At 49.1% G+C, this 14,814-nt stretch overlaps 1 protein-coding gene across 2 annotated transcripts; it reads left to right on the forward strand.

Moving 5' to 3' along the window:
- Window positions 1-3,650: 3,650 nt before the first annotated feature.
- Window positions 3,651-14,335, forward strand: NME5 (NME/NM23 family member 5). 2 transcript variants are annotated; one of them, XM_078869428.1, is made up of 6 exons: window positions 3,651-3,737; window positions 4,889-5,030; window positions 6,048-6,253; window positions 9,277-9,377; window positions 12,012-12,130; window positions 13,237-14,334. In XM_078869428.1, exons 2-6 carry the CDS (start codon window positions 4,920-4,922, stop codon window positions 13,321-13,323), a joined length of 624 nt encoding a protein of 207 aa, XP_078725554.1. In that variant the 5' UTR covers window positions 3,651-3,737; window positions 4,889-4,919; the 3' UTR covers window positions 13,324-14,334. The 2 variants fall into 2 exon arrangements, with proteins under 2 accessions (XP_078725554.1, XP_078725555.1); XM_078869429.1 differs by lacking the exon at window positions 3,651-3,737 and adding an exon at window positions 3,744-3,928 and having other exon boundaries at window positions 13,237-14,335.
- The last annotated feature ends 479 nt before the right edge of the window (window positions 14,336-14,814 follow it).

Here is a 14,814-nt window from a genome sequence, read left to right on the forward strand (position 1 = left end):
TCCGAGACGTACCCACAACGTGGTCGCGTGGGGTTTTCTCCGGGTCCTCTGGTTTTTCCCCCTCCACATTTAGATTCAACGTCACGCGTTTAGCGTATTTGGCTGCAATTTTACAAAAAAAATCCACGTGATAAGCCACTTTCGTTGAGCTATCCTTTGTGATGTCCAGATCGCTTGTGAAAAAAAAAATCTACATTGCTCAGTGGGCCTTACCTGGTAAGATTTTTTGTAAATAGTTTATATATTGACCTGTCCTAACACATGGACACTCCTTGTTCTCCTTCCCACGTGAGGCCTTGACGAGTCCATCGCTTCAGACGCAAGGGGCCTTGGAAGCTGTTGACAATGTGGCTTTTAACAAGGGGGGTGAGGGGGCTTTAGTGTCGTGAGTGTAAAGAGGTTCAAACTCACAAACACGCGCACAGGTGTCCAGTTCTCACGTCTCCTTCCACGTCCACGTGGACCCTGGGAGTGCTTCAGCGGAGGCCACGTGGGGGGGGGGCAGGCGGGGGGGGGGGTGCCTTGCCCCCTCCTCGCCCCCCACTGGTGGCCAAAGCTACGAGTTGGGGCCCCGTTGACAGCCACCATGAGATGTGTTTTCAACAACAGTATAAAAGAACAACACCGCTTATGTAATTACGTGATGAGGCAAGAGGAGCAGCGATATACAATATCCTAGGTGCGACCGTGCGAGACCTACACCGCTTGCCGCACCCCCTGAGCTGATAAGATCGTTACCACGCCACTGAGGCTCATTCGAAGTCAGACACTTGGAGCCTCTCCCATACGGGACGTGCATTTGTGAAGGAGTTCCAACACCCCGGGGTGAGTCTTGAACTCTGTGTCTCGATTGAGCGTTCAGCACAGCAAGTCACTCGCCAGGGAATTACTCACCACGACAAAGCCGCCCACCACCACCCACCCGCGGACCCTATGGCCCCCCACTATACCCCCTCACCAAACCCCAGAGCGGCAAACAGCGCGCGTTCTGATTGGCTGCAGCCCGATTTGGTGGGTGAGCGAGGTGGTGGGGGGGCGGTTGAGAGAGGGGGGGGGCTAGAGAGGGGTGAGCGAGGTGGGGGGAATGGGGCACGGGTGGGATGGGGGGGGCTAGAGAGAGGTGAGCGAGGTGGGGGGGAGGGGGGCACGGGTGGAAGGGGGGGGGTAGAGAAGGGTGAGCGAGGTGGGGGGAGGGGGGCACGGGTGGGAGGGGGGCTAGAGAGAGGTGAGCGAGGTGGGGGGAGGGGGCACGGTGGGGGGGGCTAGAGAGAGGTGAGCGAGGTGGGGGGAGGGGGCACGGTGGGAGAGGGGGGGGGGGCTTGAGAAGGGTGAGCGAGGTGGGGGAGGGGGGCACGGGTGAGAAGGGGGCTCGAGATGGGTGAGCGAGGTGGGGGGAATGGGGCACGGGTGGGATGGGGGGGGCTAGAGATGGGTGAGCGAGGTGGGGGGGAGGCGGGCACGGGTGGGAGGGACGGGGGGCTAGAGATGGGTGAGCGAGGTGGGAGGAAGGGGGCACGGGTGGGATGGGGGCTAGAGAGAGGTGAGCGAGGTGGGGGGGAGGGGGGCACGGGTGGGAGGGGGGCTAGAGATGGGTGAGCGAGGTGGGGGGAAGGGGGCACGGGTTGGATGGGGGGGGGGGGCTAGAGAGAGGTGAGCGAGGTAGGGGGGAGGGGGGCACGGGTGGAAGGGGGGCTAAAGAGGGGTGAGCGAAGTGGGGGGAAGGGGGCACGGGTGGGATGGGGGGGGGGGGCTAGAGAGGGGTGAGCGAGGTGGGGGGAGGGGTGCACGGGTGGGAGGGGGGGCTAGAGAGGGGTGAGCGAGGTGGGGGGAGGGTGAGGCACGGTGGGAGGGGGGGCTAGAGAGGGGTGAGCGAGGTGGGGGGAGAGGGACACGGATGGGAGGGGGGGCTAGAGACGAACTTTAATCTTGAGTGGCACCTTCGTTTAACATGATCATGAGAAGTCTAAAACAACCGATGAGAAGCTTTATCGACCGCAATTTTGATCGAAACATTGACAACGTATAAATAATATCACCTGTGTATAAACGTGACGATCTCATCGGGTGGTGGAGGGTACACAGAATCAGTATTTATACTGGATGAATCCGATGAGCTCTAAAGCTCTTTTTAACAGACGCGTTCAGCAGTTGGGCGGGTCAGAAAGTGTCAACAACCATCGCACTATACAAACACGCGACAAAGCACAGAACCGGTTAACAAACCACAAAGAACTTCGGCATGAAAACTTCAACCCCATGAAAAAAAACTAAATTCGGACAACATTGTGTTGGCTACGAAAACTTACAATGAAAGACGCTAACAGCTCAGGTGGGGCCTTAGGGACCGTCCATAAATGACGTCACGCGATTTTTGACGATTTTTGACCCCCCCCCCCCCCCTTGTCACACGGCGTCACAAAAAGTCAGACCCCCCCCCCCTCAAATATGACGTCACAAAGCTCTGCCCTCCCCCCCAAAAAAAAAACATTTCCATTTTGAAAATTAAACATGCTTCAAATCGCTTTAAACTTTTGTCATTGTAGTGCGTATTTAATGTGGCGCTGCCCTCTGATGTTGTAGGAGTGTTGTTATAACAATTAGTGCTGTTATAGCAATTCTATATTTATTTAAAGTTGCGCATTTTGATGTGACGTCACATTTCTCAACCCCCCCCCCCCTCATTTATGGACGGCCCCTTACCTGTTAGAAAAATAAATAAATGTGGATTTCATTATTTTATTTATTTTATTTCGACGTGACTTTACCGAAAGAACCAAAGAGTAATTCCTGCAGTCACGAAAGCTTTAAATCAAGTTTAAAAAAATGGGTAGTTAAGTTGTTTTAGATTAGGGGCCGTCCATAAATGACGTCACGCACCTAGGGGGGGGGGGGGTCAGACATTTGTGACGATGTGTGACGAGGGGGGGGGGGGGTTGAGAAATGTGACGTCACATCAAAATGCGCAACTTAAAAAAAATATAGACAACACGTTCTACTTAATTAAATTGACATTTTTGAATAAATGTTTTCTCCTACAACATCAAAGTGCAGCGGCATAATAAACACGGAATACAATGACAATAGTTTAAAGCGATTTGATGCATTTTTTTGGGGGGGGGGCAGAGCTTTGTGATGTCATATTTGAGGGGGGGTCTGACTTTTTGTGACGCCGTGTGACGAGGGGGGGGGGTAAAAAATCGTCCAAAATTGCGTGACGTCATTTATGGACGGCCCCTTAGCGCGGTTGTTGTTACGCTCTGACCCCGTGTGTGAAAGAGCTTCATGGCTCATCGGATTTCTCCTCCAGGATGAATAAACAAATGATCTGACTCCGGGGGGGAGGGGCTGGAAGGGGATGGGGGGGACCGGCTAGGAAAGGAGGTGCTAGGGGTGAGGGGGAAGGGGGGGTTGGGGCCTAGGGGGCGGGGCTAAGGGGGAAGGGGGGGGTTGGGGGGGCAGGGCTCAGGGGGAGGGGCTAGGGGGGAGGGGCTGGGAGGGGCTGGGGGGGACCGGCTAGGGAGGGAGGGGCTAGGGGTGAGGGGGAAGGGGGGGAGGGGCTAGGGGGGAGGGGCTGGGAGGGGCTGGGAGGGACCTGCTAGAGAGGGAGGGGCTAGGGTTGGGGGGAGGGGCTCAGGGGGAGGGGCTGGAGGGGGTTCGTTACCGTGGCGACGGCGTTGCCACTCTGAGGCCTAGCGGCGAAGGCTTCACACGGGCAGCGACGAGCTCCGTCAGGCGCGGTAACTGTCACAATACCCCCCCCCCCACAAGAGCTTGAACGACGTTTTACTTTTAGTCGTTGTTTAAACGTTAACAACAACACGCAAGCGTCGACACTTTTATACCAAGGCACAGGGGGGGGGGAGGCGATTTAAACGTGCGCCAACTTCGGCACGCAGAGAATACAGCATTCCTAGCGGTGGTTACTGAGGTACCTCACGCAATGCAATCGATTTGTCGTAGTGTAATAGTGTCGTACGTGTAACAGCAGTGTGCATTTCACCGCGGTGTTTATCACGTGTATTTGTGTGTGTCCTGACGCACGTCTGTGCGCAGTCCGCGTTCATAATCTCATTCGGTAAACATTTTACACCGCGGGGCATTGAAACGCGGAGATGGAGCGACAGAATCGGCAGCTGCGTGGATGATCATCCAGCAGTGAATTGACCATGGCCTGATGACCATTGCCTCTCCTCCCTTTGTCAAGCCACTGCTGGATGGAGGCCTCATCCACGCCGTGTTACGTGGACACATTCGCATGACGAAGATAAAAATCCCACGGATAGTCTCAGTACAGACTGTTGGGGGCAAATGTTGTTTTTAGCGAGCACGTAAAGTTTCAGTTTCATTTCAGGTTCATTTAGTAGGTGTAGCCCTGTGAGCCATTCGGCTCTTGAATCGGGTGCAACCGCAACAAACAAAAACATGAACAAGAAACATCTTAAAGTGACTACACGCAACAGAAAAATCCAGGAAAAAAACCCAGCAAAGTCTTCATGAAAAAGCACCGTATATCAACGCTGTGTGCAAAATCCGAGTGGGATGCAAGTCAAACAATAACAACCATAAGACAATTTAGATTAAAGTTATCAGTCTAACTGTACTACAACAAACAAACATGGCTAAACCAAAACGTTTTCGAAATCACCAAAATAAAGCTATAAAAACAATGTAACAACAATGATCACAGGAACTGTGATTCAAATTTAACAATAAACGATATACATAAACATTTACGACCAAACTTTGCAGCCATAGCTGGCAGCATGAGTCACGGCACACGAGAGGGTGGGTTGCCAGCACCATGCCCGGCCGCCACACACACACGGGTGGAGAGGCCTCGATCCAGATCATGACCGTGGATGTGTTGTTGTTTCTCTGTGCACTGCAGTTTCTGAGGAGTACCGTGACCGGGCTTAACGATGTCTCAAATTCTGCTGCCGCGCACCCTGGCCATCGTGAAGCCAGAAGCTCTGGAAGCGGCGACTCAAATCCGAGAGTGCATCGCACAAGCGGGATTCACTGTGCTACAGGTGTGCCAAGTCCAGGGTTTCACACTTCCTTTTCCACTGGCACATCTGAGCCGAGGCAGCGCGGGTCCCTCGCGATACGAGTGGTTTATCACTGCTGGCTGTTGGCTGATCCGAAACAGAACCAAACCGCGATCCGTTAGCCGTCTGGCATTTAGCTGCTGGACATATTGTCATCCTCGCAGCGGCTTTTGGCTCGCCATCGAATAAAGATGGTCACCGCACCACGAGCCTTCAGATGTGCTTCTGCGGCCGTCTGGAACGCTCTTCCGATATTAAGAAGCCACTGGAGATATGCACTTTTAAAATTTCATCTTCTAGATTGAAAAGTAATTTCTTTAGAACTGCTTTTTCTGTTTAGTTTGTTGTCCTTCCTCCGCATCTCTGATTAACACGGTTGGCTACGTACAGTGTCAAAGAAGTTCCAGATACATACAGAAGACATCTGAATCTGGCTGAGGGACAAATAGGGCCAGGGGTGGCGCTAATAACTCATTCAGTGCACCGAGTACACTGAGGACAGCCTCACTTCCACGTTATGTAAACGCGTTTTAAATCCTTCATTGCAAATCCCCATGGGCATGCTTTGAGGACGCAGCATCACCGCATCACGTTTCTTAAATCGTTCATCGCGTTTGATATCGCCACGGCTCGTGACGGTAATCGCCACTGAGCTATATAGCTCTGCCTGGCCACAAATGATAGCTCAACGAAGTGGCTTATCATCATGTGGAAATTTATAGCAGTCAAATACTTTAAACGCATGTCGATTGTAAAATGTGGAGGGAAAAACACGAGGACCCGGAGAAAAATCCACGTGACCACTGGGAGAGAGACGCGCAAACTCCAAATTACCAGGCTTCAGGGTTGGGTTCGAACCCACGACTTCCTGCATACCAGGCGAGGTAGTTAACATCTCCTAGCCACCATTGGCACGACCCGATACCCTATGGCGGAGCCTCAGCTGTTTGTTCAAGTAACACGCGTGCGGATCCTTGTCTTTTTGTCTCTGTCGCGCAGTGCCGACGTGTGCACCTCAGCCCTGAGCAGTGCAGCGAGCTGTACAGCGAGCACTTTGGCAAGATGATTTTCCCCAGTCTGGTGGCGTACATGAGCTCCGGTCCCATCCTGGCCATGGTTCTGGCACGGCACCGAGCCACGGAACTCTGGCAGCAACTCATGGGACCCAGAAACAGCGAGAAGGCTCGGCAGAGCCACCCTGACAGGTACAGAAAGCGTGGGGTGGTGGGGGCTTTACACTTTACAACTCACGTATTCTCTGGTTTATACGATGTGCTTGTTTTGTCTCTTTCAAAGGATGGTCACTTTATATAGAAGACTAGCTTTACTACCCAGCTTCGCCCGGGACTTGGATTCACCATGCCCGGCCGCCTTTGTCTCCCCAGTGGCGATGTTCACACACCACACCAGTTACTCGTTTGAGGCTGAGTCGACCTAGGGTAGGCCCAGGAGCAGTTAAAATAATCGTCATCGGTGGTGGCCATGAGCACGGCGCGCTAACCACTACACTACAATGCGTTACGCTTCCACATGCGCGGTCACGTGACATATGTGACGTCACAGCTCACTTGCCGTGCAAAAAATATATGCATTATTGAACTCCCCCCCCCCCCCCCCCCCAAAAAACACAAAAATGTATTTAAATAATGTTTGCAAGGTGTACAGTCTGGAAAGTACCCACATGGCAAATTTCAAATATGTTGCATGTCGGGAAGTACGCTAAACATTTTGAACAGACACACATAATCACAACTTTGCCTTTTATACATATGGAGAAGACCTGATACAGGCAGGAAACTGGCAATATTTAGACGCATATTTGGATGGACAACAACAAGAAAATTAAAAGTGTGTTGTTTGGAAAAATAGAACCCGGAAAGACAGGAAGATGTGACAGAGAATGGCTTGACGACTTGAGAGATAGGTGTCAGACAGATGTGCACTACCTGAGCATATTGGCACGAGACAGAAAAGTGGAAGAAAATGACGAAATGTGCAGTGGATACCTACGGGCTATCTGCCTATGGATCGTGATGATGATGATTATTTCAAAGCAAACGTTGGCGGTGTCTCTTTTATAAACCGGGATATGGCCTTTATTGCTGACATGGCTCCTTCCTTCCGTCACGTGTGTGACCAGATTTTAATCACTTTATTGACGGCATTTATGTGCTATGGTGAAGGGCTATTGCCCAAAACGTCGTCTATTAGATACCTTTCCTCTCTCCTGCTTAGTAAAATAAGTTGCCTCGGTTTTTCCGAAAACACAGTAGAATGGTTAAAAAATTACCTATTTTCTCGCACCCAAACTGTATTCACAGATGGTTGGAGGTCAAACAGTGTTAAGATAACAAAAGGGGTTCCACAGGGTTCCATTCTCGGCCCCCTCTTGTTCTCTCTTTATGTAAATGACTTGGGCACTGAACTGGATTATTCCAGGGTTAATATTTTTGCAGATGACACGGTACTGATTACTGCTGGCCGCTCTCCGGATGACGTGATTGCTAAGCTCCAGAGTGATTTCAACAAACTACAACATCAGCTAGTTGCTCTTAAACTAGTCCTAAATCCTGCCAAAACCAAGGTGCTATGCTTCTCACCAGGACTAAAGCAGGAAGTTCTTTTCCCCCAATTACATTCCTTAAATAATGATCAAATAGAGCAAGTCAAGATCTATAAGTATCTTGGGGTCATCCTGGATTCAAAACTGAATTTTGAAGATCACATTGATTATATTGTGAAAAAGACAAAAATAAAAATTGGTTTTCTATATCGACACAAGCACTGCTTCCCCCCTATGTTCCGTTTGGAATTGATAAAAGCTACCATACTGCCTCTACTTGATTACTGTGACATTGTGTATAAATCAGCCCCAAGTACTGTACTGAAGAAGCTTGACTCAATGTATCACTCGGCCTTAAGATTTGCATTGAACTGCCCATATAGGACTCACCACTGTGATCTCTACATTGGGTCAAACTTAACATCTCTGAATGTTCGACGGCTTGTGCACCAGATCTTATTTATTCATGATGTACTTGCAAAAAAATCTGCAGATTACCTGCTGGATCTCATCTCTGTTTCAAAGAACAAATTTGACCTAAGGTCTACACTCATTTACCAGCTTAACATTCCCTATTGCCGTACATATACTGGAGGAAGGGCCTTTGCTATTGATGCCCCCAGGGTCTGGAATGCTGTTGCCAATAAATTGAAACTTGAGTCACTACCTATGAGATTTGCACTCAAAACTGCTCTAGAGGAGTTGTACACCCCTAGCTGCCAGTGCTATTCAGTGGCCTAAAATAAAATGTTTCGCTCCGGATGATCGCTACAAAGTATGACCTGTGTTTTGATTTAGTGTGCTGATCTGAAAGGTGCATTGAAAAATTATAATACTCCTATTGATGCTCCTGCTGTTGTGGAGTGGCTCATGCAGCCAGCTATGGCTGCAAGGGTTTGGTAGTACATGTTTATGCCATTTATTGTGAAAATTCCGTCACAGTTCCTATGATTGCTTTTTCATTGCTTTCATGGCTTTATTTTGGTGATTTCGAAAAGTGTATTGGTTTAGCCATGTTTGTTGTAGTACAGAGTTAGACTGATGGCCTTAATCTAAGTTGTCTTGTGGTTGTTTTTGGTTGTTTGACTTGCATCCCACTGGGATTTTTGCACACAGCGTTGGTATACGGTGTTTTTTTCTGCAATATTTTGCTGTCTTATCTTGGATTTTCTGTTTGCACTTAGTCACATATTCACTTTAAGATGTTTTTTGTTCATGTTTTTGTTTTTTGTTTGTTGCGGTTGCACCCGATTCAAGAGCCGAATGGCTCACAGGGCTATACCTAATAAATGAACTTGAACTAGTCCACACACGGTGTTGTTGACGAATGTGACGAGTCTTTTATTATTGAAACCGGGTAGAGTCGTCGACAACTTTATCGCCACCATACAGCCACTTTCACCGCTACCGTATTCTCCGCAGTTATAAGACACGTGATTTTTCCACCACCCTCACCCGCGAAGTCGAATTTTCATGAAAATCTTGTTTTTTTTCTCAATGGCATCTATGTTCTGGGCGAGCCTTACTAGGTGAGCCTTACTCTCCGGAGCATCTCTTAACATTGAGAACGCGGTACAGTTGACAGCGCCAATGCGTCATCGTCAGTGGGAGAACGGTAACTCCTGTTGAGACGATGGTTGTGTCTCTTTGCGTGTGTGTGCGCAGCCTGCGTGCGCTGTATGGCACGGACGAACTGCGGAACGCCGTCCACGGGAGTGACAACCCTGGAGCTGCCGAGCGAGAAATACGGTTTTTCTTCCCCGACGGTAATGCTCACCCACTCACCCATTCGCTTGCTCACCCACTCGTTCACCCGCTCGCCAGCCCACTCGATCACTCGCTCGCTCGCTCATCCACCTAATTGTTCACCAAATCGCCAATTCGCTCACTCATTAATTCACCTACTCGTTCACTCAACTCACCTACTCGCTCACTGTATCACTCAATACCTGGCTCACCCATTTGCTCACTTACCTACTCACTTACCCACTTGCTCACCTACTCAATCAGTCGCTCACTCACTTGCCAACTCACTCACCTACTCACCAACTCACTCACCCACCTACTTGTTCACCAACCCCCCGATTCGTTCACTCATTCATTCACATACTCGTACACGTACTCACCTACTCGCTCACTCTCGGACTCAATTACTGGCTCACCCACCCACTTACTCACCTGCCCATTTGCTCACCTACCTACTCACTCATTATTGAAAAAAAATCTATTGGAATTTACATGGCATAGAAATGCAACCACATCTCAAGATGCTTTCCAAAAAATATAAAGGGAGGTGGGTAGGAGGAGTTCGTGTTGAGGTGGGGGTAGGGCAGAGAGAAGAGCAACGCCAGGGGCACATAGCACCAATCACAACGAGCCCCAGGGGCAGCACCAGTGAAGCCCAGGCATCCTGGGGGGGGGCACTTGAGGCTGCAAACGTAGCTGCTGCCTGTGATCCAGCACTGTGGAGGCAGCCGAAGGAATGGTGGATCACCGTACACAGAGATGTTGTCGTGAAACTCCCTTCCCGTAGGAGTCGAGGAGGAGCCGTCGTACCCTGGCTCGCCAGGAGAAGGCAGTTGCAGCAAGCGTGGAGTAATCTCCATCTGTTCTCATCTGTACGGAGATTGAGCTGTGCTGCCCTTGCACGCGCATGTTTTCTCGCGAGTGCTCCGATTTGTATGTATGTTGAACTTCTTTGGAATCGCACGTAGCCTACCGTGCTAATCGGAGGTGCGGGGGAAGGATAACAAACTAATGTTAAGCTTGAACCTGTGGCGTGTGATGTTATGTAACCCTGCGACAACAACCTAAACACAAAAAGCAGTCCTAAACAAATTAGTTTTCTATCTGTGAACACTCATGAATTGGCAAAAAAAACATCTTAATACATAGAGGACCACAGAACTTTGGAAATCGTTGATGACGGCTCACCGCCTTGGCTGCTGCTTTCCAGCTTGTCTGTGGTTTCCTGCACATCTGAATAAAAATGGTAAAAAAAACTGCGCACGGGACACATTTGTGCAGGCACTTACAATATATTTTACCACCAAAGACACAGACATCTCTTATCTAGTAGCTATATACAGAGGCTGTGTGTCCTGAGCCATCTGTGCATTTGAATATTTAATTAATACTGGTAGGAACCACCTGGTTCCACCAGCCCACAGGGGATTATTGTGTCCGTCCGTCCGTCGTGCATCCAAAAATAGGAGGGGTTGGGCTGGGTGGAGTGGGGAGGGTGGGGAGGGGCTGGGTGGTGAGGGGCTGGGTGGGGAGGGTGGGGCTGGGTGGGAGTGAGAGGGGTGGGGCTGGGTGGGGAGGGGCTGGTCACCCCGTGGTGCCCTTATAAAACTCAACGTTTAACCTACTCACGCCGGCTTGTGCCCGCCCTCACAGTCGGCCATATTTGCGGAATATACCACGCCGCCGTTGACCCTGGCCATTGACCGAGCAACCCAACGTTCCTACCAGCTCCCTCTGCAGGAATGTGTTAAGGGGGAAAAAAACTGAAATTACTGTAAGGAGTGCTATATTGCCCTCTAGTGTCTGCACTTTGCTGTGAGGTCAATTCCCAACTCTTTCTGTGCGGAGTTTGTTATCCCCCTGTTATGCAGAGTGTGAGTGAAGCCCGCCTCATATGCAGGAGGTCGTGGGTTGAATTCTGACCCTGACGCCTGCTGTATATTTTTTATTTTCACGTCTCTCTCCCTGTGGCCACGTGGATCTTTCTTTGGTTCCTCCGGTTTTTCCCTCCACATTTAGAATCAACACGCGTTTAGAGTATTTGGCAGCAATACATTTCCACGTGATGAGCCACTTCATTGAGCTATCAAGTGTGGTGATGTCGCTTCTGAAAAAGAGAAAAAAAGCTCAAGTGAGCTTTACCTGGGAAAATTATTTTCGTTTTATTTTAGTTTGTAAGTTCTCACCTTGCACGGGGTTCCTCCGGGTTTTCTCCAGCTTCCTCCCATCGCTAAAACAAACACACAACATAACTGGTATTAGGCAAACGTGCTGGGGGAGGAGGAGACGATCACATGGCTCTGTGGCTGCGTGGGCTGACATCCACTCACAATATAACATCGGCATACATATGTGTTCATTTAATTAGTCATTTTCCTTGCGTATATCTGGTGCTCTAATTGTGTAAAAGTCTCGTCTGAAAGCATTCACTAAATTTAATAAAATGTGTCCAAACACCGCGAAACTGCAATATACCTGGACAGATTATTCAACAGGGTTTACACTTAGCAACGTTGCTTCCTCTAACGTGAAAACTCCTGTAAAAAAAAAAAGAGTCCCTGGGATTCTAAGGCATTCCTGGGTCAACAAGCATCATCATAATAATCATGACAATTAATCATAAATAATTGTGTCGTCTGGTGTGCAACTCGCAGCCATCCTGGAGCCTATCCCGGAGAGTCCGGCCGCTCGCGAGTACCTGGAGAGGTCGGTGAATCCCACTCTGCTCGCCGGACTCACGCAGCTCTGCAAGCACAAGCCAGCCGACCCTGTGGTGAGAGACAGCTCGTATGTACGCATGTATGTTGAGAGCAGTAGCGCAGCAGTTGGCGCTCTCGGCCAACATCGGTGACGAATATCTGAAGCACTACCATCGCATTCCCAAGGCTTAGGGGCCGTCCATAAATGACGTCACGCGATTTTTGACGATTTTTTTCCCCCCTTCCCCCCTTCGTCACACGACGTCACAAAAAGTCAGACCCCCCCTCAATTATGACGTCACCCCCCCCCCCCCAAATAAAACATGCTTCAAATTGCTTTAAACTATTGTCATTGTAGTGCGTATTTAATGTGGCGCTGCACTCTGATGTTGGAGAAAACATGTATTGAAAAGTCTATTTAATTAAGTAGAACATGTTGTCTATATTTATTTAAAGTTGCGCATTTTGATGCGACGTCACATTTCTCAAACCCCCCCCCCTCGTCACACATCGTCACAAATGTCTGACCACCCCCCCCCCCCCCCCCCAGGTGCGTGATGTCATTTATGGACGGCCCCTTAGCCTTATATGAGTAGTTGGTGCGGTGTGCAAGCATCAGCGCTGGGGAGATTAAGGCGGACGGGCGAGGTGCTAGCCACACCACTTCCTCGTGTATATATTGAACTTCTTTCGCACTGTACATCGCCAACCGTGCCAATCGGAGGTGTGGGAGAAGGACAAACAAACACAAAAAGTAGTTCTAATGAAACGAGTTTTCAATCTAGATTTAAAAGTGCATAGCTCCAGTGGCTTCCTAATGTCGGAATGAAGAGCGTTCCAGACGGCCGCAGAAGCGCATCTGAAAGCGCGCGGTGCAATGAACATTTTGTGAGAACTGCTTTTTGCGTTTAGATTGTTTTCCTTCCCCCGGACCTCCGATTAGCATGGTTGGCTACATACGGTGCGTAAGAAGTTCAACATACACACGTACACAACACGCCGCACAACCCAAATGTACATCGGAGAAGCGTTGCAACGCAACAGTGAAAAACATGCGCTGTGCATCACCGTCTCTCCTAACCCAAGCTGTTGGTGACCTTTCTCCCCCTCCCTCTCCACCCCTCTCTCGCTCGCTCACCCACTCCCGCTGCCACGCATTACACGTCTCGTCTGTGTTTAGGTGTGGCTTGCCGACTGGCTGGTTCGGAATAACCCAAACAAGCCCGTCGTGACGGACGAACAACAGGAAGACGATGAAGGTCGATAAGAGGAGGAACACCAAGGAGGGGATGGTTATTTTTAAATCGCAATTGCCGGCCGTTTCCATGTTTGACGGTTATTTAAAGTTTGGCGGATACAATTGTCTCACTCGTAGAAAATGGCCACATTACGATTCACACATTCAATTTCACTCTCCATTAAAAAAAAACATTTCTATAATTTGATCCCGATTGTCACGAGAATCCAGTAGAAAATCTCGCAGAGCAGTGCATCCCTTCCTGTAAAGAGAACGGCCTCTAAATTGGATATCACAGAGCATTCTCTGAGATCCCTTCAAGTGATCTGCGGTCCACACAGTAGGTGGCGGTATTTTCCAACTCGTCCTGCATACAAGATTCACGTTTGTCGCGTGGCAGTGAAACTCATCATTTCACATTCAGAGCTGGCATTTTTGCAAGTTAAGCGCAGAACCAAATTGAATGTGATCACGGTTTTTGTTGTGTGCAGTCATTGGCGATCGGTACCCAGACCACCGACTCACTGCATGAAAACTCGGTTTTGCCATGGGCAGTGGCGAAACCTGGATCCGAATCCCGGATCTGTGTAATGCCGGGCTCTGTGGCAGTGATGAAACCTAAATCCGAATCCAGGATCTGAGCACCCGGCCTCAGCGCTCCGACCTCTTAGCCAATCGGACCCATCTCTTGATTACATGTCATTCCCAGATTCACAAAAAACATGCATTGAACGTGCGTCTGAGAATAGATTACCAAATAATATTAACATGAGATTCGAGAATGTCATTGAATTAAAAGTAATATATTCGTGAATGGCATTGATGCTTTTCGATTTAAATCTTTCGTGACTGCAGGGATTCATATTCTTGGTTCTTTCGGTAAACTCACGTAGAAGGGAAATAATAAAATAAAATATGTATTATTTTTATTATTTCTCTTCTACGTGAAGGGAAATAATAAAACAAATGTATTTATTTATTAGTTTCATTATTTTATTATTTCTCTTCTACGTGACTTTACCGAAAGAACCAAGAATATAGCATTGATACTATTAACCTTGTTATGGTTTTATGATTGTAAATGCCATGTTTAAAATCATTAAAACACCCAACACGATGTGAACTTTGGTTCTTGAGCAATGAACTTCAGCGATTGGTTATGTATTTAATGGAGCGGCTGTGAGCACTGTCGCAAGGGTTTGACATAAGCTTGAAGTTTCCCCACTTTAACGGAATAAAGCATAATCCTAACGGATGATTGACGTCCAGAATAAGCGTCTCGTTCGAGACCCAACCATGCCACCTTCCTTTGACGTTTCTCCTACCCCTCCGCGAAGACGCTCAACCGCGTGGCAACATCACCAGGCCGGTGTGTAAATCTCCTTCATGAATTTAAAATCAAAGACAAAGTCTCAGCCGTTGTGATTATTGCCACGCAACTCAAACCGCGGACCATATGGTAACGCACTGTCCGTCTGCGCTCCTTCAATGGAGGAGGAGGAGGAACAGAAAAACTACACG

The sequence above is a fragment of the Lampetra fluviatilis genome, chromosome 27 (assembly GCF_964198595.1).
Source record: "Lampetra fluviatilis chromosome 27, kcLamFluv1.1, whole genome shotgun sequence".
NCBI lineage: Eukaryota > Metazoa > Chordata > Hyperoartia > Petromyzontiformes > Petromyzontidae > Lampetra > Lampetra fluviatilis.